Source organism: Pseudorca crassidens, chromosome X, assembly GCF_039906515.1.
Source record: "Pseudorca crassidens isolate mPseCra1 chromosome X, mPseCra1.hap1, whole genome shotgun sequence".
In the NCBI taxonomy this organism is placed as follows: Eukaryota; Metazoa; Chordata; class Mammalia; order Artiodactyla; family Delphinidae; genus Pseudorca; species Pseudorca crassidens.
The window spans coordinates 100,311,874-100,338,989 of NC_090317.1; the positions used below are offsets into that span (position 1 = coordinate 100,311,874).

At 40.7% G+C, this 27,116-nt stretch overlaps 1 protein-coding gene across 1 annotated transcript in view; it reads right to left on the reverse strand.

The window, feature by feature from the left end:
- The window catches only part of LANCL3 (LanC like family member 3), a 96,778-nt gene continuing 69,662 nt past the window's right edge, over positions 1–27,116 (reverse strand). Inside the window, exons 2-5 of the mRNA XM_067724638.1 lie at positions 19,537–19,660; positions 18,414–18,611; positions 10,320–10,527; positions 1–3,557 (exon numbers count right to left, since the gene is read on the reverse strand). Coding sequence (XP_067580739.1) covers positions 3,398–3,557; positions 10,320–10,527; positions 18,414–18,611; positions 19,537–19,660 — 690 coding nt within the window. The 3' untranslated portion in view covers positions 1–3,397. The remainder of the gene's footprint in view (positions 3,558–10,319; positions 10,528–18,413; positions 18,612–19,536; positions 19,661–27,116) is intronic.

Here is a 27,116-nt window from a genome sequence, read left to right on the forward strand (position 1 = left end):
TCTTTGCATTACTAGTATTTTTTCTTTTAATCATGTGTTCCCTGAACATGGCTATAAATCACAAACTTACGTTTGTTGCATTGAAATTATTGAGATTTGCTCTCTACAGAAATGGAAACAACTTGAACACTGTCTTGATTAAAACCTTAAGTGTGTCAAAGAAAGTTAAAGATACAAATTGCCATGGAAAAGTTCCAATTTAGCACAGGCCAAGAAAATGACTCTGTTTCTCAGAGTTATCAGAAAGTGAATACAATTATCTTAATAGTGTAGTCAATTACCTAAAGAAGCACAGGGGAATATATGCTCTCAAACCTCTGTTCTCAGTTACCAGGTTACAAATGGAATAAAAAAGTAAAATCTGATGACTGAAATGGCAAAATAAAGATACATGGGGGGGGGTACATGAAAGAGAAGATACATAATTTTGTTAATGAAACAAAATACACGGAGTTGTAATATTTTCCAAAACTTCCTGTTCTCCAAGTATAAGGCAGTCTCCCCCATTGTTGAGAGAGTCTTTCAATCTATCCTCAAATTTCCACTGTTACCTTCAGGTTTATAATTGTTCGTATCACATATAGTAAATAACATTAAAGTTATACTAGTGGTGGTGAAAATACCCTCATAGCCTTCAAGAGGCAACACACTTCAGCGCTATTCAAAAAAGGATAATACATTGAACGGAACAGGTTGGTTAATTAAGCAAGAAGTGACATGCCACACTTTTCTACAGCAACACTAAAGGGTCTTTTCCCCACTTCTTGGGAAAACAAGATAGAAGAAGACCTACCCAAACTTGTAATTCTACTCTCAGGAAAATAAAAACGATCAACATGTTTAAGTGCTAAACAAGCTTACCCTTGTTTCTAATTTACTGAGGTGTCAATTCATAAAGACACAAACATGGCCTTTTCTTGGATTTGACAAAATGGTTGCCTTTCCACAACGATTAGCAAAACAACATCATAGTTACCATACTGGACCTTAGAAGGGCAGGTGAGCAGAAATGAGTCCAGTTTTTCTGAAGTTCCTAGAGATGAAACTGGTATGTTGAGCTAGATTATCACTTCTTAGTGCTTAGGTCTTAAGGATGAATGGTGGAAGGATCAGCAAACAGAAACAGAAGCTAACTTCCTAGGGTATTTTGTTCACTGCTGTATCCCCAGGTTCTAGTCTAGAATACCAAATACATACACGTGGGAAGTGAAACCCTGGGTCTGAATCCTCATTCTGCCCCTTCCTAACTGTGAGACTTTGGATCAATTACGTAAATCACCTTGAAGGGTTGCTGGACGATGAAAAACGCATGCGTTCTATAAAGCCCTGTATATTGAATGTTTATTACCGTCAGCCTATAGGGGTCAGATGAAATGAATTTAAATCCAGATGGTGGAAAGCAGCTACCACTATCATTTCAAAAGGAGACTACTTTGTAGAAGGCATTTTGTCTTAAGGCTTTCTGAGAGGTCCTTGACCATTCATGAAAGAACTTGTAGAACCCAACTTTGGGAGTCACCTGAAAGCTGCTATTGCCCCAATCTGAGTATGTTCAAAGATGAACAATTGAGGCCAATTTTATATACTTATATCTGAGGATGTGAAAATGAAACAATGAGCTACAAACATACATGCTTTTCAAAACCACTTTGTTCTAGTTTGTTCTGATGAGTGCAAACATAAAGGAAGTCAGAAAATATCCAGACAGTTCTTACCTTTCTTCAGCCCCAGACTCTTTGAGAATCTTGTGAATGCTAGAGATCCTCTTCCCAGAAAAAAAAGAGCACGTGTATGCGCACGCGCGCGCGCGCACACACACACACACACACACACACACACACACACACATTTTTAGGCAACAAAATATTCCCCAACTCCTCCCAAAGTTCATCTATGAATCAAGAAGTTAGGAACTACTGAACTGAATAAGCGCTTAGGTATCTATCTATCTATCTAGATAACATATCTAGATATATATACATCCTGATGTAAACCTAAGCACTTAATGATACATGTTCTACATCTATCACATATATCCAAGTATTTAATGACTATTTAAATAATTGTTAAATCTTATACAGTATGCAATTTCCTCCTCACTCTGATATATGTAATTGACACTGACCAAATTCTAGAAAATGGATAAACTCATGTTCTGAGTATTGAAGTGACAGATGCTCCCACAACGTTCTGGAAACACTATTTACTTGAAGTAGTTTTACAGCTTCTATGTGTTTATGGCAGGGCTGAATTTAATATGACAACTTGGCTCACCGGGTATTGTAGACAAATTCTAGTGGAGCCTGTGTCTTGGAGGGTAAGGTGATCAGCCAGGGAGTTCACGCATCTCTTAATCTTACAGTATAAAATTGAGCGGTGTTCTTTTCATAATCACTGGTCCCTTTCTAGGCCACTGTGTGCCTGTCCCAGGGGACACAGTATTCCATCCAAGGCGGAAATGACCCACCTTCATAGTGGTTACCCTGATCTTTGAGATGAGTGATTTTTTCCATGAGTATATTTTACAGTTCAGCTAATAGCTTCATAGGGATTACATAAGCATTTAAAAAATTACTCACAATAGACAGTACACAGCTTATGCTTCAAATTGAGAAAAACACTTGACAGTATAACACTTGCTACGGTATTTGCTAGCCTGTGAATTTTGCTATTCTAATTGAGCTTTCGGAAAGAAAAAGGAACCCAGGAAGAGAGACGCTCTAAGACCTAAGGGAACTTGGAATTTGGGGGTTTAAACTAAGTTATGATATGACCTCTTTAAAGTGCCCAGGGTAGTGATAAAAAATAGAGATTCATACGCAAATTTCTCCATTCATTAAAAATCATGAATTTCAATAAGTAAAGGCAAAGGACAACCAAGAGTTTCCCTTTTTGTCCTTCGGCAACCTGACACGTCCCTCCTAGCAGTTTTAGCTGGGCAATTACTTTAGTTTTCTGATCGTTTCTATTTCTGAATTTAGGGGTGGAGGGCACCCACCAATGGTCAAATTCTCTCTCCAATTGCAAAGGTATTTTTGGCATTTCATTGCCATAGTCCACATTTCAATTTTGTTTTCTATCCCGCAAGTGAAAGACAGATGATTTCTCTTTCCCTTTTTCCTCTGATCTCTGGTCTCACATCTATTCCCTGAACTATTCCATCTCTAGGGGTTTTAGAAGAGTTGTGGTGTCTTTATGTTTGCAGGTTCTCACGCTGTTCTCCCTTCAGTCAGGTATCATGTTGCCTTCACCTGCTTGCTCCCTCCCTTCCGACAGCAATGTTAAGGCTCATGGTTGTGATACCATTGAATGTGGCTTATGTGGAAACTGCCTCAGGTAGTAAGCTCAGGAAATCTTAGGAACCTTCTTGCAGGGCCACGGTGGGACACGGAGCCTTCTAAACAAAGACGCTGAAGAGAGGGAACTCAGCCTGGTTGGGCTGCAGCAGATCGATCAGAAAGCACACCGTCCCGGAGAAGCCTTCATACAAGCTGTATATACTTTCAAGGACCCGGGAACCAGCCTTGAATTCCTCGGTAAATAAAAATTCAGCAAACCTAAGAGAAGGAGAAAATATGAACAGTTTTCACATGAGTGTTTCCACATTATTGGCCCTGGGTTGCTTCTTCCTCCTCTCCGCTAAGTTCAAGTTTTAGCATCATTCTCTTTCCAGATGTGTATAATATCTTAAGGAAGCCTTCTTCCCTGTTAAAAAACGGAGAAGCCATTATGCCATTGTGTATGTTTCACAATAGATCATGTTGGCAAGCAAATTCAACTATTTTCAGCATTTGCAAAGCAAAGCAGTTTCTGAGGATTTCATTCCTTCTGTCATCCGATAATTAAAAGTAAAAAAGACAGATAAATAGCCATACTTTTATTTATCTTGAAGAGAAGCAAGCTGATATAGGTCTCTGCCTTTAAAAAAAGTAAATATGCTGTGTTTCTGCAGGCATATCATTTCTGAGCTAGGTTTCATTTATATGTGACAGAGAGCAGAGACTGAAAATAAATGGGCAAGATTTTATACAATCTGTGCTTTGGGCAAACAAAAGAATGAGATGAATGGGAAAAGGCAAGCAACATTTTATAATCATGACATCAAACAGCAAACTCAGCTACAAGATAGATTATTTTTAGGACACCTGCCTTAAAAATAAATCACTGACCTCCAAATTCTCTATGGGAGATCTTTTCTTCTTTTACCTGTATTTGCCACAAAGCCTATTCAAATCATTTATAATGAGTAACATTTTTAGTAGCTTACAGGTTTTAAAGTGCTGTCACCTCTTTACAGACTTGCTCTACCCATTCCCATCAACAACAAACATAATCACCAATTCAGAGGCAAGAGCTCACAGGTTGAAAAGGCCTGACAGCTGATTCTGCCATAAATTTAGATTATTGCTACTACACAGGGGGTCCTATGAAGAGTAATTACTTGTTTTATCTTTTCAGGGCTCTTTGAATTGATGGTAGCTTAAAATAAATCAACAGGAAACATACTGCAATTCTGTCTGGGACAATTTTTCTCTCAACCGTTTTCCTGAATATGCAACAATTTTTAATGGAAGTCAAAATTTTAAACAGTAGAATAATGACGCATCTTAAGAGTTAATTCAAAATTTGTAATTACACACTGAAACTTCGTGGTATAGTTTCAAGGAATCTTAACTGTTTCAGTGCTGTGGATCATTTGGCAGCCTGGACTCCTCAGAAAAAAAAAAGTCTTCAAATATGTAAAGAAAAATACACAGGATTCCCAAGGAAATTAATTATGTTAAAGCATGGTTAGCAAAAATTTTTCAACCGAATTTGTGATACAGTGATATATGGATTCTTTATTAACACATTAAATAACAAGATCTAGTAGTGGGTCTAATAACTGCTGACATTTCTAAGTAGTGATGGGAGTAAAATATATTTCACAATATCTGCAACAAGACTAATAACATGAGAATATCTACGACATCTATTGGTGACAGAGTCACAGCTACTGCGAATTCAGAATTGAAAGAAATGCTACATTTCAGCTTGAAACGTAATACTTTTCTCAAGTAAATTCACCAATCCTAGATTGCGAAGCCCTGGTGTAGCAGGAAGAGGAAGGGCTGTGGGGTTGCAATATGCAACTCTGATAATTTCAAGTTTGATGACCTTTGGGAAATTTCTTAATCTGACTTTAAAACGGTGAAGTTGCAGAATTGCATAAGATCATCTGTAAAGATCAAAGGTGCCATATATTAGGGCTCTGAGCAAAGAGCAAGCATTCGATACACGGTAAACAGAATTTTTTCACAAAAACATAGTATAGCAGAATATTTGTAAAATAGAGAGAACCATCCCACCACATTTTAAGAGAAATCCACAGTTAATTTTGCTCCCTCCTCTGACCTTTTTCCCCCCTAGGGTTAGATTTATTTATTGCATTATTGAAATCATAGTCTATAATATTTAGTATCCTATATTTTTTTATTTAAAATATGATAAACATTTTTTGTGCTTTTCAAAATAACTTCTAAATGATATATAGCAATTTACAAGAGTACCAGCAATGTGTGAGAGTGGCAGTTTCATTGTATTCTGACCTGCACAGCATGTTATCATACTAAAGTGAAAATGATTGTTTCCAAAAACTACCCAAAGGTGAAAAATCCAAACAAACAAATTCATTTTTCTAAAAAACTCTGTCAAAATAGAAGTCAGAATGGTAATTATGGAACTAAAAAGAATTATAGACACTGATAACATTATATATCAAAACCTATTGACTATGACCAAAACTGAACTCAGAGGAAAATTCATTGATCTGAGTTGTTGTTGTTGTTGATGTTATAAAGATGGAAGGTATTCTAATTAAGCACTTTTTAAAAACTGTAGAAAATAACAAAATAAAGGGAAGGAACACTGGAAAATCAAAAATAAAGGCAGAAAACAATGAATTAGAAAACAAAAGAGAAAAACAAAAATAATTAATAAAAACCAAAAGCCAGTTCCTTGAAAGGGTAAGCAACATAGACAAAATGCTGGTGTGTCTGGCCAAAAAGGAAAACCATTAGGAATGTGAAATGGCATGTAATCACAGACATGGGAAATTTTAAATATCATGGAACTATACTGTTAGAACTTTATGTCAAACATTCGAAAATACATATGAACTAGATGCTTTTATAGTAGTTTATTCACTACCAAAAATAATTCAAAAAGAGGTAGAAAACCTGAATAATTAAATAATCATAGAGGAAACTGAAAAGGTGGTCAAATATTTTTCTGGAAAGATAAATTCCAACTCTGTGTTAAAAGAGTAGTAGGCGATGACCAAGTAATGTTTATTCCAGGAAGGTACATATTGTTTGACTTTCCTGTTTTAGGAACGGCCAAAGGATGTCTCCCCAATTTGGACCACACCATATTTAACTTTGAGTTATGATGAAGTGGAAATTTCAGTACACTAAACAATTAAATGCAATGCCCAAACAATATTCAGATATTACCTGCACATTTTCAGTCCTTACCTGTAAGTGAGAAATTTAAGTTGTCTGAAGGGCCCTGTAATCCCAGATTTATAATTAAGACTCTGTAAACTAGGACCAGTGTCCCAGAAAAATAGAGGGGTTGTTCTGATTCTTTTTAATAGGCTTTCTAGAGAATGACAACCCTGATGAAATTTATTCCAAAGGTGATATCACATTAGCCTAAGTAAGATCCCAAGGACTTTTTTCCCCTATATTTGGGAAATAAAGGGTCAGGTTGCAACCTAAACAGATTAGGGAGCCATTAATCAAAATATAATAACAGACTTCTAAAACAATGGAGCTACAAATGGGGGACTCACATATGTTAGTATTTTTCCTTCTGTGCATACATGCAAATATCATAAAGGGTAGTTTATGGTTTTTTTTAAAGATCGAATATTAGAAAAATTGCCTTGGGAAGACCTCTCTGACAAAATGACTTTTGCGTGATGGTCTGAATGAAGTGAGAGAACTGGGACATATACGTAGAAAGTGAACATCACAGGTGAAGGAGACAAAAACTTCAAAGGCCTTGAGGTACATTGTACCTGGCATCTTAACAGAGTAACAAGGAAGCCACTGTGGTGCAAAGAACCAGGAGCAAGACAAGTAGGGCATGATATCAGAGACGTAATGGGAGGCAAGATCCTGGAGGGCTTTTTGTTCAGAGAACAGACTTTGGCTTTTACTCTGATTCATGTGGGAAGCCATCAGATTATCCTGAACAGAGGAGTGTCATAATCCGACATGATACACATTATAAGAAGCAAATTTAAAAGATCACGGTGAGGGCTTCCCTGGTGGTGCAGTGGTTGAGAGTCCGCCTGCCGATGCAGGGGACACGGGTTCGTGCCCCGGTCTGGGAAGATCCCACATGCCGCAGAGCGGCTGGGCCCGTGAGCCATGGCCGCTGAGCCTGTGCGTCCAGAGCCTGCGTGTCCGGAGCCTGTGCTCCGTAACGGGAGAGGCCACAGCAGTGAGAGGCCCGCGTACCGCAAAAAAAAGAAAAAAAAAAAAAGATCACGGTGAAACACAGACTCACTCTTAATGAAATAAGCATAAAGGCAAGGATGTTTATTATCCTTATTTTTATTGAACATTGTTATGGAGATTCTGACCCGTGCGATAGGAAATGAAAAAAAAAGTATATAGTTGAGAATGGAAGTAACAAAACTATAATTATTTGCAGATAATATGTGTGCCTACTTAGAAAACCCAATGGAATCTAATAGATTAATGGAGTTCAGTAAGGTGGCCAGATATATCATTTTGATATTTATCAAAACTAAGATGTTTGTAAGATAAATGCAGATTTATATGAGAGAAGGGTGTCTTAGATTGCTAAACTGCAATAATATGTACGTTCTTTTAAGTCTTCATAAATGCCAGTAATAAATGACCTGAAAACATAAGGGAGGAAAAAATTCCACTCACAATCCTGGAAACATAAAATACATAGTAATAAAATTAACAAGAAACATACAAGTCCTTCTTCATAAGATCAAAACTTTACCAAATGACATTTTTACAAACTTAAATAAAGGGAAAACATACCATACTCTTGGATGGAAAAACTCAATATTCTAAAAATGTGACTTCTCACTCAGTAACATATAAATTCATTGAAATTCCAATCAAATGTCCATAGGATTTTTTAATTTTTGAAAAATTGACTCTAAAATACAACTGGAAGAATAAATGAGAGAGAACAGCTAAGAAAAACTAGAAATAAATGAATAATGAAATATAGAAAGTCCAGAAGCAAACCCACACATTTATATAAATTCAGTTTATGATAAAACTGGAATTTTAGATGATTGGGGTTATTGGCCAACAGATGTTATGGGAAAGTTTTGTTTTTTCATTAAAAAACACAAAGATAGATATCCATCTGACACTATTTTAAAAAGTAAGCTCTAAACTAATCAATGATTTAAAAGTTAAAGTAACTTCTAAATTGGTGGGAGAAATGGGTGAAGGGGTACAAGTTTATTTTAAAAATGAAAATAAAATCATAAAAGTATTAAAAGTCAATGTAAATTAATATTTTTATAATCTTAGAATGGGAAAGGTCTTTTTTTTTTTGCGGTACGCGGGCCTCTCACCGCTGCGGCCTCTCCCGTTGCAGAGCACAGGCTCCAGACGCGCAGGCTCAGCGGCCATGGCTCACGGGAGCGGCACGCGGTATCCTCCTGGACCGGGGCACGAACCCGCGTCCCCCGCATCGGCAGACAGACTCTCAACCACTGCGCCACCAGGGAAGCCCAGGGAAAGGTCTTTTTAACTATAACACAAAGTCCAGAAATCTTTAAAGTTGACAACTTTATAAAGAAAAATACTTAAAATTCTTGTCTGGCAAAAGACCATGAAATAAGTTGAAAGAAAAATGGCAAAGTAGAAAAATATTTACAGCATATATTGACAAAGAGTTACAGTCCTCAAAATAAGCATCACAATAGGAAAAAATGGGCAAAAGACAAAGACAGTTTAAAATACCTCTGGATTTAACGACTTCAATTTAAAATTTTTCTCATAGTGCACAGAAAGGTATGTATTGGATATTTGGGACAATTTTGTTTGTATTAGTAAAGATTGCACATATACCAAGTGTCCATTACTTAAAGATTGGTTAAATTAATCATGGTACAACTATAATAAATAACTATATAGTCATTAAAACAATGAGATAGATCTATACAAACTGAAATAAAGGATGTCCCTTAAAAATTGTTTATTTAAAATTATAAACTGCAAACATTATGTATAGTACTGTTACACATACATAATTGTTGGATCTTATTAATATGTACGTATAATACATACATATATATATATATAGGAACATACATTCATGCATAGAGAAATGTCTAGAATGATATAACTCAAATTGTTAGTGATAATAACAGTGAACACTTACATTGCAGTTACTATGTGCCAGGCACTGTTCTAAATGATAAATGAGGCCATTATGCTAAGTGAAATAAGCCAGTCGCAAAAAGACAAATACTCCATGATAACACTTACATGAGGAATGTACAAGTCAGTCAAGCTCATAGAAGCAGAGAATACAATGAGGGCTGCCAAAGGCTGGGGTGGGGGAGGGGAAATGGGAAGTTTTTGCTCAATGGGTATAAAGTTTGTTACTGAAGGTGAATAAGTTCTAGAGATCTGCTGTCCAACCTTGTGCCTATAGCTAACAAGATATTACTGTACATTTTAAAATATGCTAAGAGAATAGATCTCATATTAAGTGTTCTCACCACAATAAAAAAAAAATCACAAAAATACATATCCTTTGGCCCAGTAATTCCACTTCTAGGGATTTACTTACAGATGTACCCATACGTGAACAAAATGATATATGTACAAGGTTTTTCATCATAGCATCACAGGTAATGCAAAATATTGGAAAGAATCCAAATTGCCCTCCATATGGGACTGGTTAAATAAACTATGGCTCATTCAGAAGATGTAATACTATGCAGCAATAAAAATGAAAAGTCCTTTATTTACTGATTTAGGGTGATCGTTAAGATAGCAAAGTGCTACCATTTGTAACAAAAAAGAGGGACAAAATATTACATATATGCCTATCTGCTTGTGTATATATACAGATATGTATATCCCTGAGAAGATAACTAAGAGACTGGTAACTGACTGTCTCCTGGGAAGTGAACTAACTTGCTATAGTGCACAGTGGAAGTATTTCTTTTTACACTTTAAAACTATGTGACTCTATTACCTGTTCCGAACATTAATTGTATTAACATTTGGAGGAAAAAAAACATGCAAAGAAAGGCTGACCTTTGGGCTCGGTAGATGTATTTAGAGTTTCCCGTGAGCCGGTATAGCAGCAGAAAGACATAGGCACTGCCAGCTACCCCGTGGCAAATCCCTGGCCCCTTCTTTAGCAGGCCCTTCTGCCACGTGAGTTCCCCACACCGGATACATGTGTCCAGGTACTGTGGTTTCTTGGAAACCAGATAAGCTTTTGCAAACAGATAGGCAATTCCTGTGAAAACATCAAAGACATTAGAGGTGATTTTCAGGGCTTAATACTATAGAGAGGAACTTCGCAAACTCAGAGGCTCACAAACCACCAATGTATTGGTAAAATACCCACTCTAATCTAGTAGGTCTAAAGTGGGCCCAGAGATACTGCATTTCTAATGACAGCCCTTCCGGGGACCACATTTTGAGTAGCAAGGCTATAGGATCTTCTCCAAGGGAGTCTTATTTTACCTGTGAGATTTAGTTTAAGTTGTTTGAATTGTATGCTGATACTGGCCCTGAGAGAAAGAGCAACAAGTATCTAGATTGATAAAATCCATAATTTACAAATGGGTTAATATTTGATGACACACACCCTGGTGAGCATTATGCATATGTGGCTATTTGGAATGGCTAAATGTTTACACAGTTTGCCCATCCCCCCACGGATGTTCAGAATTCGTAATGTTAAAGTACTTCTAACTACACATCCTTTCTTAAGAGCCAAACTGGGAGTCCTTCCAAAAACAACAATGATCCCAAGTGACCTGGCCAAGACTCTGGCTTCAGCTGTGAAGTGAGGCCCTCCCCACTTGATTGTTCCAAGGAAAGACACGTTCTTTCAAAACTCCTCGGCCAAGGCGATCTCAATTACACAGGCAGGAATGGAAACAAGAGAAGCGACAGCTATTAATAGAAACAATTTCCTCCACATTCCAGGTGCTCATATTCAGAGAGGAGATTAGTAACAGAAGCTCACTCTCTCTCCTGCCTCGCCTACCCTTCTCTATAGAAAGTGGGAAAGACTGGAATTTAGTAGATAATTTGACTAGCTCATCCATCAAGGTTACCTCTGCCTTTGTCTTTGACTAGCCTATTTTACAACTGTGTAAAGACAGAAATTACCTTGTAGAAAACTGACAGTGATGTAAATAATACCTGTCTCTGGAAACTCACATTCTGTACGGTAGATGCTGCATTGACTTCCCTCAGTCTTCGTGGAAGCAGCTAGTTTCTGCATCTATTAAGTAAATTCATGTCAGCGTTCCTAATAGCCTAGAAATATGTCCACTCTTTGGATTTTCCTTTGAACCAGTTGTAATACCTATGTGGTTCCCTCATTAATGTATGAGTTAAAATTGTTGACATATGTTTATGTTTGTATGAGAGTCATGATTTTATTCTCTTTTAAAAATGTATCCTGGGCTTCCGTGGTGGCGCAGTGGTTGAGAGTCTGCCTGCCGATGCAGGGGACACGGGTTCGTGCCCCAGTCCGGGAAGATCCCACATGCCGCGGAGCGGCTGGGTCCGTGAGCCATGGCCGCTGAGCCCGTGAGCCATGGCCGCTGAGCCTGCGCGTCCGGAGCCTGTGCTCCGCAACGGGAGAGGCCACAACAGTGAGAAGCCCGCGTACAGAAAAAAAAAAAAAAAAAAAAAATGTATCCTTTAACACTCCCTATGATGAACACACAACAACGGGCTCTCCTCAGCCAGTGCTTTCCAGTCAACCACTGACAATGGTCACCTATAGCACTGTCCTTCAGTTTTAGGAAGAAAGTGTCATTCCCGCAAAGAATGATTTTTAAAAGAATTGAACTTAGTTAGTTACACATTCATTCATTCACTGTATCCATTCATTTGAAAGTGCTCATTGATGATCTGCTGTAGGCACAGCCCTAGGCAGGGCCAGCTTCATGGGCATGTGACCTGTACAGCCTCACAAAGGGCCTCCAGAAGGGCCCCACCCTGGATTGAATGCTCTGTTGTTGCCATCTTGAAATTCTTAATCATTTTCTAAAAAGGGGTCTGCATGTTTATTTTGTACTGGGTCCCCCAAATTATGTCACCAGTTCTGGCCCTGGGTGACATAAAATAAACGCTAAACACGATTCCTGCCCTTCAGGAAGGCACTGCCTAGAAAGGGAGAGAAAATTATGTACTTTTGACTGATACATAATAAGATATGTAGTTCATGATGCTGTGGGGACATAAAATGAATGGCCCTGAAAATAATACTAGAGGGATCGGAAAAGTGGAAGCTCCCTGAGGGAGACAGTCAGGGGAAGCTTTGATGGAAGTAAGGCTTTCTTCAGGACTGTGTAGGATGCATAGGAAACTGCAGGCCTGAGGAGATGGAGAGAGAGCATTCCAGGCATCAAATCAGCAAGTGCAAAGTTTCTAAGCCACAATAAACAAGTCACATGAAGACCAGTGGGGCAGTGTTCTAAGCAACAGGACCATGGGCTGGAAGGGTAGATTGGGCCCGCATATTGGATGATTTTACAAGTCCAGATGGGCAGCTTGGACTGTATTCGTGGGCAGTAGGGAACCAGTGGGACTGTTTTGTTGTGAATTGGTTGGTTTATATTTTTAATGATGTGATTAGTATTATAGACAAAATGCCCCACTGTGGGGTCAACCAAGACTGAAAGAAGGGCAATAGGGTAGCTATGAGCTGATCGTGTCAGCAGAAAGATGGCAAAGAGGCTAATGAAAGAGACAGCTCGCAGGATGGATGGCTGTTTAGATATTAATTGAGCACCTACTATATACCAGGACAGTAGTAGGTACTAAGTTTTTAAAAAGCCTCTGCCAGGGCTTCCCTGGTGGCGCAGTGGTTAAGAATCCTCCTGCCGATGCAGGGGACACGGGTTTGAGCCCTGGTCCGGGAAGATCCCACATGCTGTGGAGCAACTAAGCCCGTGTGCCACAACTACTGAGCCTGCGCTCTAGAGCCTGCGAGCCACAACTGCTGAAGCCTACACTCTAGAGCCCATGAGCCACAACTACTGAAGCCCGTGAACCTAGAGCCTGTGCTCCGCAGCAAGAGAAGCCACTGCAATAAGAAGCCCGCGCACCGCAACAAAGAGTAGCCCCCGCTCACCACAACTAGAGAAAGCCCGCGTGCAGCAACGAAGACCCAACGCAGCCAAAAATTAAATAAATGAATAAATAAATTTATTAAAAAAAAAGAGAAGCAGATGGTTTAAAAAATAAATAAAAGCCCCTGCCTTCATTAGTCTTTACAACCTAACTGGGGCACTCATTAGGCTACGTGAGGGGACAGAGAGGCGTTGAGGAAGCACAGAGGAAGGCTCCTAACCGACACTTGGAGGTAGGAAAGGCCCACTGGTGAAATGACACCATCTAACCTGGGTACCAAAGGAGGAGGAGGAACAGGCCAGGTGAACCGGAGCCCTTGGTGCTCTATCGGATCCCTTTACTTTACTGGCAGGTGCCCCATCCCCCAGCTGCTGTGAGTTGACTGCTGACAAAGCTCACTGCTGCCCTCTTCTTGGGAGATACGGCCTCAGCCAAAGGGGTGGCTATGCTATGCACCTCCCCCAGAAGGTTTTGGCCAATGATTGGCTGCCTCAAGACAGAGCAACTCTGTGGTGTCATCTGTGCTTCTTAGCTTCCCCACCACCACCCAGAATCCAGGTGAAGCTACTCTCCAGGTGAGACACAGAGAGCCCTTTGCCACCCAGCTCCTACTCTGTCCTCCTGCCACTTCTCCCCCATGCCCTCCATGAAGCGTTTACTTCAGTGAAACCAAACCACCCCACAGTTCCCCTTCCTTTACCATGTGGTTCCATGCCTCTGACTGACTTTTCTTGGAACAAACTTCCCACCTTTCTTAGTCTAACTTATCTCAGGCATCACCTCCTCCAGGAAGCCTTCCCGGAACCTGGAGGAGGACCAGAAATCCCTCCTTTGAGCTCCCATCACTCCTTATACAAGCCTTAGCACTCACACAGTATCATATTAAAATTACCTGTTTCTTAATATAAATAATTTTTAAATTGAAGTATAGTTGATTTGTAATATTATATTCATTTCAGGTGTACCGGATAGTGATTCAGTATTTTTACAGACTAAACTCCATTAAAAGTTATTCCAAGATGACTATAATTCCCTGTGCTATACAATATATCCTTGTTGCTTATCTATTTTATACACAGTAATGTGTATTTCTTAATCTCCTACCCCCATCTTGCCCCTCCTCCCTTCCTTCTCCCCACTGGTACCCACTAGTTTGTTTTCTATATCTGTAAGTCTGTTGAAATTACTTGTTTTCATGGCTGCCGCCCCTAGTATTGTGCCAGCTACCCAAGGGCAGGTACTCTGTCTTGTTCATTTTTGCTCCCCAATCTGTGGCATGGTGTTTGACACATGGCAAGGACTCCACAAATGTCTGCTGACCCTATAATGTCCCATTTCTCACCCCAGCGCAGGCCGATGCTGAAGCGGAGATGAAAGATGTGGAAGGAAGACGGGTTGAGATGGTCTAATTGCTAAACCAGGCCATTAGCCCCAGGCAGCTTAATGGGTATTGATCCTATGGCTCTGGCCAGAGACAAAGGGCCTCTTCCTGCAGCCTGGATCATGGAATGGTACATGGACAGGACCTTGAAAAACTTCTACACCTATTGTCTCCTTACCTAACCTAATGAAATCCACAATAAGGTGGCTTAACCTAAAAGGAAAGGACGTTGGATTTCTTTGCATTTGCTGGGAACGGTGTCATTTCATCCTGGGAACACTGATTATTGTGCATTGACATGAAACCCGGAGGCAGCAATGATATATGTCTTTGTCAAATACAAATGGGAAAATGAATTATTACTTAAGAAGTATGGTTTGAGAGGCTAAATCTTGGAAACATGTGACCCAGCAGAGCCTCGTGATAGCCAGACTTGGCACGTTTCGTTTCAACATCCTAGAGAATCAGCGCACAGGTCCATTCTGGGATCCGGAATTTCACTGAAGCACGCATTGTACGGTGTGCACTACAAAGCTTAGTGACCAAAGACACCTGCACTGTACAAGTACTTACTGTTCTCTATTCAAAGTCACTTACCCAGGAGCCCTCATGAAATGATTTAAAAAAATATAGCTACACCTGTGTTTCACCCAGAGTAAAGGAAATGCGCTGTCAGTGTGACCACAGATGATGTAACATAATGCGATCTAGAGTTTCTTTTAGCCACAGCATTTGTTTTAATGATTTTGTAAATGACTTTTGTCCTGTATTACAGAATCTTTAAGGCTAGGAAGGGGTCAGGTGAATCTGCCTGCTATACTTCGTTGTATTTAGTGAGAAAAACTCTACGCCGCGCTGGGTATTTATGAACGTGGGTGTCTGCAAATCTTTTGGGCCATATCCCTCACGAACGGTAAGGGTCCACAGGATTAAAGGGGTCTGTGGTGAAAAAAAGACTGAGTTTCACTGCTCCACCTCAATGCACTCCTTCCACAGATGAACAAAGGCACAAAAGAAACAAAGTGGTTTTCTCAAGGTTACTTAGCTGGTTAGTGTCTGAACTATAATTAGAACCCGGAGTTATTAACTTAAGAGTCCAGAAGTATATTCACAGCGCATAAATGATAACTAAGGCTGTCACCTGTAGAGGTGGGTTGAAGGAAAGTCAATAGGAAACAATTATAGTATCATTGATGAAGATAAGGTATCATTGATGAAGTTCCACACTGTGGATTATTTCTGGCAGGTTTTTAATCACAGAATCAGTCTGCCGCCCCAAACCATCTGCACTGTTCATAAATCTACTCTCAAAAAATCTTCTCACATAAGTGAGAATTATTTTTCTAGGTCATCTCTTGTTTTAGAATTTTTGGAGAGCTTACTGTTGCCAACTTAAGAGGCATCTTCATGGTCTTTAACCTGCACTTACCAGATTTATAATCACTCCTGATGCTATTTTTAGCACATCTCTTAAAAGGAAGACCAATACCCTTGAGATGGAAGTGCGGGCTGGCAGACATAATGGGCTCCATTTGGTTCTTTATTCATTTGTGAATTCGTTTATTTTTTGGCAGTCCAGTGAATATGAGGATTGAATGATTTTGCCCTGCAACCTGCGTTTAATCTAACCAAGATACTGAACATGAATGATAAATGAGGATAAATAAAGTCCCCAAGGTGATGAATACTATGCTGTACTGTTATGGTCCATGATTTACAAAGACAGATGGGATGTGATGTACAGAGAGAATGGAATAACCGCCCTTCAAGAACCCCACATCAATTAAGTGACCCAGCCACTCATTTTAGTAAATTATCTTCCCACTCTTCACAGGGCTTTTACTATACATTGAATCCTTTCAAAATATGCTGTATTTAATTTGGAACATCTCCAAAATTCAAGGATCCTGGGGTGCTTGGAGGATACCCAAAGGCCTTCACTGAAAATGATGAAAGGGAATAGGAAATGGGAGTGTTGAGCGTAACATGAAGAGATATCATTTCCAGAATGGTAAATAACTGCTGTTTTTCTTCAGAAAGTTCAAAGCAAGAAAAAGGTGGGCTCAAATGATCACTGGTGGGAATTAGCCTGGACATAATGCACAATGCCCTGGCGCTGGTACAAGCACACACGGGAGCCTTTGAAGTCCTTCCTTAAGTAAAAATGGAAGGCAGAGAAAATAAAAATAGAAGGACTAACACTTCTATTATTTGTCACCTCAAACTGCACTGAAGAAAAAATGAAATTCCAGTTGGATTGAAGAACATTAATTAGGTAAGGAGGGGAAAGGAAGTAATAAAAATCAGGTAACAAATGAAAGAGAAATCAAATATATTTTAAAGCTGTACTCATGGCACTGAAGCATAGCCTTGAAAATTAAATAACACTCCTAATCAAAAATGTGTGTGTTGGGCTTCCCTGGTGGCGCAGTGGTTGGGAATCCGCCTGCCAGTGCAGGGGACACGGGTTCGAGCCCTGGTCTGGGAGCATCCCACATGCTGCGGAGCAACTGAGCCTGTGTGCCACAGCTGCTGAGGCCCGCGCGCCTGGAGCCCGTGCTCCGCAACGAGGGAGGCCACCGCAGTGAGAGGCCTGTGCATTGCAGCAAGGAGTGGTCCCCACTCACCACAACTAGAGAAAGTCCATGCACAGCAATGAAGACTCAACACAACCAAAAATAAATAAATAAAATAAATTTATAAAAAAAAATGTGTGTGTTATTTTGGTATTTTAAGTCTCTCCTCTGGCCAATCGACCAAAATGCACTGTCTTTTTTGAATTGCCCCTTCTCTAAGGCCTGATTAGCAGTGTAATGGGATTGGGGGAAAAAAAAAAGGAAAAGATGGGGTCTGATAAGTTTCCAGGCTCGATTCCAGAGAGTTCACTGCAAATGGCTTCTCATTTCTCTAGACTTTTCATTAGGTGATAATGGAAACCGTCATTTGGAGAAGAATTACAGAATAGTCCATCTTCAACCTTAATGTGCATACAAATCACCTAGGGATCTTGTTGAAGTGCAGATTCGGATTCAGTGGGGCTGGGGTGGGGCCTGAGATTCTGGATGTCTAACAAACTCCCGTGCCACTAGTCCAGGGACCACGTTTTGAACTGCCAGGTTCCAGATCTGCACTGTCCCATGAACTTACTGAGCGCTTGCAACGTGGCTAGTCTGTATCAGGATGGGATGTAAGTATAACAGAGACACGGGATTTCAAAGACTGGATATTTAAAAAATATGAAGTCACTCGATTTTTAAATTTGTTGCATGTTGAAATAATATTTGGCGTATATTGGGGTAGATCTATTATTAAAATTCATTTCACCTGTTTCTTTCTATGTTTTAAACAGGGCTACTAGAAAGTTAATTTCATATGTGGCTCGTATTATATTTTGTTGGACAGCACTAGTTTAATTTGTATACAAATATTGTAGATAAAGATCATATATTTTTTAAACACAGGATCATTTCTGGACATCCTTTGCTGATGGAGACTTTCTTGGCTTTGAAAAGTTTCATCTTGACCTTTTCATCTCCCACGGTAATGGCATAAGATAAGAAATACCCTCACTTCTCAGAAAAGGCACCCGTCTTTGGCTAAGCCCAATGAAAGGCAATGCTATCAGATAATAACATGAGTGAGACCTGGGGCGCCGTGGCACCAGTGCACCAGCTCGTTCTCCCTCTCGATGGCCTCGCCGAGCTCAGGTGGCCAGTTGCAGTTTTGTTCCTGCTCCATAAGGAAGTCCACGCTCTGCCACACCAGCTCCTGATCTGAGGGCTTAAGGTGCTCATGGTAAGAAAGAAGCATCTGGAGGATGGACGACAGGCCATGAGCTGCTCCTATACAGACAAGCAAAGCATCATTAATTCACATAATTGGGAGGAGAACCAGTCTGAAGTCTGGGCGTAAGTATTACAGATTGATGAAGGGGTTGGGGAAAGCCAGGCATTCTAGGCAAAACGAACAGGCACAAAGGTTACAAAGGTATGAGAACACTTTGCCTGCTGGAGACTTTATAAATGTGAACCAGGGAAGGGAGAGATAAAGCTTGAGTTCGGAGAGGGAGGCAGGCGATCTGCAAAGGGGCTTGCAAGTCATGCTTGCAAGGAGTGATGGGGAACCACTGAAGGATTCAAAGGGGTAGTAACTAACTTTCATTTTACAAGCCTCATATCTCAAATGTAGTCATTGTGATTCAGTAGTCTGTTATTAATCCACTAACACTAAAAACTTGAAACTGTCAGCGGCTGAATCCTGCTTCCCTGTGCAGAGGTACTATTGGCAGTGAGCATATAAGCTGTTAATTTTCAGCAAAATTAGGCCAGTGAATTCACAATCAAGAATAAAGGATTTGAGTCTTTAGTGAAAGTCATTGTTAAAATAGCTCCATTTCTTTTTTTTCCTTTTTTTTCTTTTTTGTTTTAACATCTTTATCGGAGTATAATTGCTTTACAATGTCATGTCAGTTTCTGCTGTATAACAAAGCGAATCAGCTATATGTATACATATATCCCCATATCCCCTCCCTCTTGCGTCTCCCTCCCACCCAAATAGCTCCACTTCTGACAGGTAGACTCTGAAAACAAATATGAAATTGTGCTTTGTAGTATCCGTCAATATTTGTTTTTAAATGGCCTTTCAAAGGGTTCCCAGTGAAAGCAATAGTGATGACCTATGTCAAAAACAAAATCTTCCAGTCTTTAGCCAATGCTGCTGTTAGAGAATGCCTTTCTCCTCCAGGCCTTTGCCAACACCCTCACTCACCCAAGTATTCGGTTCCATAGTAAGAATACATCAGTGGGAATGGTTTCCTCTTTTTCATGGCATATTGCTTCCCGGAGTCCAGGATCGCCTGGCAAATTGATTTGATCTGTGCTGGGGTCAGCACCTGAGTAAGGAAAAGAGGCAGAAGTCAAGTCAGGATCATCATTATTCCTCAGACACTGGATTTTCTTGCTTAAAAAGTCCATCAGCATATCCCCCCCAGTCCTTTTCCTATTTGTAAATAAGCTCAGCCCACCATACCTTTTTTTTTTAAAACCACTGATTCTCTCTTCGTTGTCAAGTTTATCTCCCCTCTTCAGAAAATTTGCAGTTCTGATGGGAAACACACACCTTTACTGCTATAGGTTTTTACAAATGGCAGAGACCACCTAACAGCTGTTATATCATTAATCCTTGTCACAGGAACAAGAAGTTGCTCAGGAAAGAACAAAGACTGGTCCTAAGCGACCATGCTTGGCAAAGCTGTTACTTCTGATGTATGGCACGGGTCTGGCTCAGACAATGGGCCTTCAGTTTGTGTCATTTCGACTGTGCTCATAAAGCCACAATTCTATGACAAGCTGCTGCATGACAGACCCGCTGGAGCCTTTTGCAGTCCATGAAGGAAACCTAAGTCCAATAAGGACCAAGGCAAAGGAACTTTTACTATCAAAATCATGCTGAATAGACAATGGCTAAAAGGCCGTCTCCCATATTTTATTCAATCTAGGTACCGTAAGTTTTAGGGCTATACAGGTTAAAATGTTCTCAAGCCTACACAGCATCACTGCATTTATTAGGGTGCTGCTCACGTTTGCAATGTTCTCTGTCTGCCAGTCTACCTCGGGGCACACTGGATGCTCCCTTTGGCACAGCACTCGTCACCTGTTGCGTTCTGTCTCTCTCTACTGGATGATCAGATGCAAAGACTGTGATGTCTCATCATTTTGGTATCCTTGGTTCCTGACTCTGAGCCCGAGGGGGCCTTTGGTAACTGATGAGCGAGTAAGTGCCAGGTGGACTGCCATGAAAAGCAGAGCCCCACTCTCCCCTTTTCTTTATTCACCCCCTCCCTCCCTCTTCCCCTTCCTTCCACAATTATTTCTTAAGCCCTTACTATAAGCAGGAAAGACTGTTCTAGACGCTGGAGACACAACAGTGAACAACACGACAAGACCTTTACTCTCATGAAGCCAACCTTCCAAAAAGGCAGACCTACACAGGAAAAGTACCAGCCAGAGTAACCAAAGGAAGAAGAAATCACCTGAAGTTCAGCCTTGGCCTGACTGGATGAATCTGGGCTCAAGGAACAATCTACTGGATTTTGGCCTTTCTCCGAAGACTCACACATCAAATTTTCCTACCTGATATCTGCCATTAGACTCACCCATTCCTTTTGAAATAACTAATGATTTCTTAAGTCATAACTTGCTCCTCTGATTTACGCAACATTAGAAGGGCAAAATATAATCCAGGTTGTGGCCCCTTCAAATCCAGCATTTAATTTGGAAAAATAATCACATAAAGAAGAGGAAGTTGTTCATTAATTAATTCTGCCAGTTAACATTACTGAGCTACTATTCCAGTGAGGCCCTCTAGTAGGTATTGTGGGGGAAACTCTAGAAAGCCTAGGACACATTTTTTTTTTTCCTACAAGGAACTTACTATCCAGCACTGGAGATAGACATAGACAAAAGTCTACAATAGAGTGATTAAAGTTCATGAGCCCACCTCACACCAGTCAGAATGGTCATCATCAAAAAGTCTACGAATAATAAATGCTGGAGAGGGTGTGGAGAAAAGGGAACCCTCTTGCACTGTTGGTGGGAATGTAAATTGGTACAGCCACTATGGAGAACAGTACGGAGGTTCCTTAAAAAACTAAAAGCAGAACTACCATATGACCCAGCAATCCCACTACTGGGTATATACCCAGAGAAAACCATAATTCAAAAAGAGACATGGGGCTTCCCTGGTGGCGCAGTGGTTGGGAGTCCGCCTGCCGATGCGGGGGATGTGGGTTCGTGCCCCGGTCTGGGAGGATCCCGTGTGCCACGGGGCGGCTGGGCCTGTGGCCCGTGGCCGCTGGGCCTGCGCGTCTGGGGCCTGTGCTCCGCGGCGGGAGAGGCCGCAGCAGTGAGAGGCCCGTGTACCGCAAAAAAAAAAAAAAAAAAAAAAAAAAAGACATGTACCACAATGTTCACTGCAGCTATATTTACAATAGCCAGGACAGGGAAGCAACATAAGTGTCCATTGACAGATGAATGAATAAAGAAGATGTGGCACATATACACAATGGAATATTAGTCACCCATAAAAAAGAATGAAATAATGCCATTTGCAGCAACATGGATGGAACTAGAGATTATCACACTCAGTGAAGTAAGTCAGACAGAGAAAGACAAATATCATATGATATGACTTATATGTGGAATCTAAAAAAATGATATAAATGAGCTTATTTACAAAAGAGAAATAGACTCACTGACATAGAAAAAAACTTGTGGTTACCAAAGGGGAAAGGGGGGGAGCGATTAAATTGGGAATTTGGCATTAACAGATATACATTACTATATATAAAATAGATAAACAACAAAGACCTACTGTATAGCACAGGGAAATATATTCAATATCTTGTAATAACCTATAAGGGAAAAGAATCTGAAAAGGAATATATATATATATATGTGTATATATACACACATATATATATGTAACTGACCCACTTTGCTGTACACTTGAAATACTGTAAATCAACTATACTTCAATTAAAAAAATTTTTTTAATTAAAAAAAAAAGTTCATGAACCCAGGCAGGGGTGGAAAGAAACAGTAATGCAGAATATTTAACACATCAGCTTCACTAAGACATCATCTCCTCATTTTCCATCTGGTTGCTCAGAAACAATTACGTCATGGGTTCCAACTTAAGTTTCCCTTTTATTAGGTACCTATCTTTGCCTCTTGGGTTTACTCCTCCTTTCTGCCTAGAAATCCTAAAGACCCTATCTTCCCACGTCTTCCCACCGTCATTTCAGGGCTCAGCCTCGGGTCTTTCCTTAGATGGACGGCACATTTCTCCTAAATGATTTCCTCCTCTGCATCCGTTCGAATTGTTACCAAAATTTCATTTGCCACTGACAACATCTTACTCTCTCTGTACCTTTATCAGCACCAACTGACCTCACATTTAGTCTTACTCTATGTAATATCTTGCATCATCAGCCTCATATCGACCCCTCCATCCTGGCTTACTCTCAGAAACCTGCCAAGAACCTCAAAGGGCATGAACTTAAGAGGAGTCTATGCTGGTCGCATCCCATAATTTCCTGGGAATATATCTGGCTCTTCACCTGAACTGAGGTCCTGTATGCCACTATTGGTCTTGAATCCATGTGACAGAGGCAGTTTTTGTGATAGGAAAAGGCCACTGGATTTTCAGGGTACGTACTCATTTGAATGACTAGAATTCTCCCTATTTGACTTCTGTGCTGATAATTGAAAACTGGATTATTCTTTCCTCAGCTGAACATTTATTCATGTCTCCGTTCTCTCCCCGCCCCACCTGCTTGTTTTTAACCCAGAAAAGGAAAATCAACTTTGGTTCTATGCGGTGCCCTCTTTCTTTCCATCCCTGATCCACAGCTCAGAATAGAGAATGAGTTTATAAAATATTTCAAAACTTCCCCGGTCATGCATCATGTCTGGGTGGTTTCCTCTTATCTCGCAGAAACACTGTGAAAAACAAAGAGAAACGGCGCTTGTCGGGCCGGATAAAGACTAGTTATGCGTGCAGTTCTTTATCGCTGGGAACAGACAAGACCTACCCTTGGCTTTATTGATCAGCAAATAAAAAGGGGAAAAACAGTGTACATGAAAGTGTGCAGAGGAGAGCACTGAAGAAGAGGGTACTGGTCCCCGCCCAACACACAGTACGTTAGGAAGAAAGGAGATGAGACACGGGGCAGGGGCTGCTTCGTGTTCTCCCATTTGTCTGCCCTCTCAGACATCCCTCCAGGCCGCACTCCCAGCACAGAGGAACACACAAGCGCACACACTTCCAAGAAGACGGCCTCCGTGCTGCTGAAACACTCTGAGGCCTTGGGAATGAGGAAATGGCATTTCCACTGGGGAAAAAAAGTAACTGGGGATGGCAGAGAGCGGCTCCCTGTGCATTAGGCCTTTATCGGGACAAACCCAAATTCCCTCTCCTGTATCTGTAGCACATAAGGCTATGCATGTGTTGATGTCTTGGATGGATTTGGTTCTTTTTAAAAAAAATTTTTTTAAATTAAAGTATAGTTGATTGACAATGTTGTGTTAATTTCAGCTGTATAGCAAAGTGACTCAGTTATACACATATATACATTCATTTTTTAAATATTCTTTTCCATTATGGTTTATCCCAGGATATTGAATACAGTTCCCTGTGCTATACAGTAGGACCTTGTTGTTTATCTACGTCTGTATCTTTATTCCTGTCCTGCCCCTAGGTTCATCAGAACCATTTTTTTTTTAGATTCCATATATATGTGTTAGCATACGGTATTTGTTTTTCTCTTTCTGACTTACTTCACTCTGTATGGCAGACTCTAGGTCCATCCACCTCACTAGATTCCACATATAAGTGATATCATATGGTATTTGGATTTGGTTCTTTAAATAAAAATTTGTTTTTACACTGAATTGAAATAAATTAAGATATCTCAGAAATACAAAGCAAGTCTCTGGTGGTTTGGTGTAAATATTTTCATTAGTCTAATCGATTCCCTTCGCTGATCCTTGAACGGAGGTGTTTGCTGTGAAGTAGTCCCATTGGGCTGGGCTCTGAATATGAAGAGACGAGAGAGTAATAAAGCCCATTCTGTGTTTCCTGGCCCCGCCTAAAGGTTGTGCTCTGATGGAACCAACTCCCTGCTGAGGAGAGAGGACCTTTGTTAAGGAAATGAATGAAATGGGCCAAGCCACAGAAAGCCTGCCTCACCACAGACCCCTTTCCAGGGTTAAGTGTCCCGCCCACAGGCCCTCTGAAGTGGCAGTCTTTGCTAGCTTGATATCAACCACCGCCAGCATTAGCAAGCAGCAGTCCAAAATGCCCAAAGTATGTGACTGCCCATTCAGATGGAATGCAGAAGGTCACTCCAATATCATGCCAAACACACATGTAACAGAGCAAGAATCTGACATTAACTTAGGTGATTTCCTCCAGCAATTTATTTCATCCACTCCTTTGCCCTGCCTTTCTGGGGGTAGCACAAGCTTCTGCCTGAGAGAGAAAAAAGCCATTTGATGACCAATGAACATCAAAACGACTTTTTTTTAGGTTAACTTTAAAAAAAAAATCTTATTGGAGTCTAGTTGATTTACAGTGTTGTGTTACTTTCAGGTGTACAGCAAAGTGATTCAGTTATACATATACATATATTCATTCTTTTGTTGAGACCCATGGAGATAATAGCTCTGAGGAAAAAAGGCTGTTGAGTTGTAGAAACTGGGTATTTTAGTACTTGAAGTTGAGAATACAAACAACAGACTTGAAGGATATGTAGAGTCAGGATGGAGCTAAATCTGTTCAAGGTGGAAAGAGGCGAAACCAGCAAACTGAAAGTCAGTGTGGAGTTCCTGCTCTCCTAGCCCTACTCCCTTGCGCTAAGCATTAGGAGAGATCCTATAATCCCCCGAAAAGGTTTGGGGATCTATAGGTAGTTAGGATGTGCGTCCCTCACTCCCACCTGGAATTGGGGAGATGGCAGCCTCAAAGATGTGGCTCTTGCCTCAGGGTCTGGGGCCAGTAACAGAGATACTGCTGCACGGCATGTCCACAAGAGAGCCAGAGACAATCCTGAGTTTCCTGTGGGTACCATGGTGGAGCAGAAAAACATCCCACACCCTAAAGTAAATTTTTCTAAAAAAATTCACTACCCAAATTTAAAAGTTAGGGAAACTTTTTGGGTACAAAGTCAATATAAACATACGGTTAGAGTTTTACTTTTGAGGCCTGTTTGGGGCTTAGATTCAGTTGGAAGCCACTAGGTTACAGGTAAGGGCCAGGCCTTCAGGAAATCTCTGAAGTGGGTGGAGAGGTACTTCAGGTGTTGAGAAGACAAAAACTCAGGGGAGCTGCTTTGATGCAGAAGAGGCTTAAAGAGATAAAGTAGGGCTAAGGGAAGGCTTTCAAATAGGAAACAGATCTTGATGAATCAGACAGTTCATATTATGTGCCAGGCCTGTGCCAGGCCCTTTGAGAGATGATATCATCTTAACAAATAGACTTAAGAGGTGAATCATTTAAATAATGAAGTATTTCGCATTTGTTTAAATTCTCAAAGTTATGATCTATAGGGGTAAGGTGGAGGGAGTGAATATTAAGGGCTTCACAGAGGGAGAGGGACATGAGCTTAAGCTCTGAAGGACAATGAGGAAGTGGATAAATGCAAGTGGCGGGGGATGGGAGGGAGAGAGGGTATTTTAAGCTGCGGGCTGATGGGGAAAACCTTGTGTATTAGGGCAATGCTTCTCACACTGCAATGTGCACACAAATCACCTGGTGCTCTTGTTAAAAATGCAGATTCTGATTCAGTAGGTCAGGGACGGGGCCAGGAGAATACAGTTCTAACAAGCTCCCAGGCGAGGCTGCTGCTGGTCCCAGGACCACACCTGAAGTAGCAAGCGATGGGATTATGGGCGCACAGAGGCTGGTTGCAGCAGAGGATTTCTCTTGGGAAGGGTGAGAACTTGGAAGGAACTGTAGGAAGTTCCCAAAGACATTCAAGGAAGCAGGAGGGAACACCAGGCAAGAACACCGCACACCATAATTTCAATGATCAGATTACCCAGAAAAGAGAAGTGGCAACAATGGGAAATTCTCTTCCAATAGGCCATGCGTAGGAAAAGTGTCTAAATCTGCAAAACCCAGTGGGGAGCTCTCTTAGCCAATGTGGCCAAGTTTATTTTCTTAACTAGTCTCCAAATGGGGCGCATGTGCTGGTGCAGAATAAGCAAGTCCCTTCCATCTGGTTTTCCTGATGCTCCCTGACCATCATTATGCTGGGCGATGAGGAATCAGAAGGGGGTTGCTCTACTTAATGATTATCTTCCAATCTTTTAGAGGGATTCAACAGAGAATTTCACTTATAAACACTTGGTCCCAGATACCATTTCAAAGTTGTTTCTTTTCCCTTCTCATGTCAAGAAACCCAAGCCAAGAAAACAATGGAAACTAGAAAAGAAAAACAGGTTTTACCCCATTCTTGCTGACTGACTGCTGGCTTGAAAGATTTATTACAAGTACCTGGTAACCCAGTCTGCACCAAGGGTCACTAGATGATTTCCTGTTCTATTTCTTGCAAGACACGAAATGTCTCAGAGCCTGAGTTTCCTTATCTACAGAAGGGGGATCACAATGACTTGCCCCACCTACCTCCTCAGGTGATGGTGAGACTATTACTAAAAAAGCACTTCCCATTTGGAATTAGCAGATGCAAACTAGTGTGTATAGGATGGATAAACAACAAGGCCCTGCTATATAGCACAGAGAACTGTATTCAATATCCTGTGATAAACCATAATGGAAAAGAATAT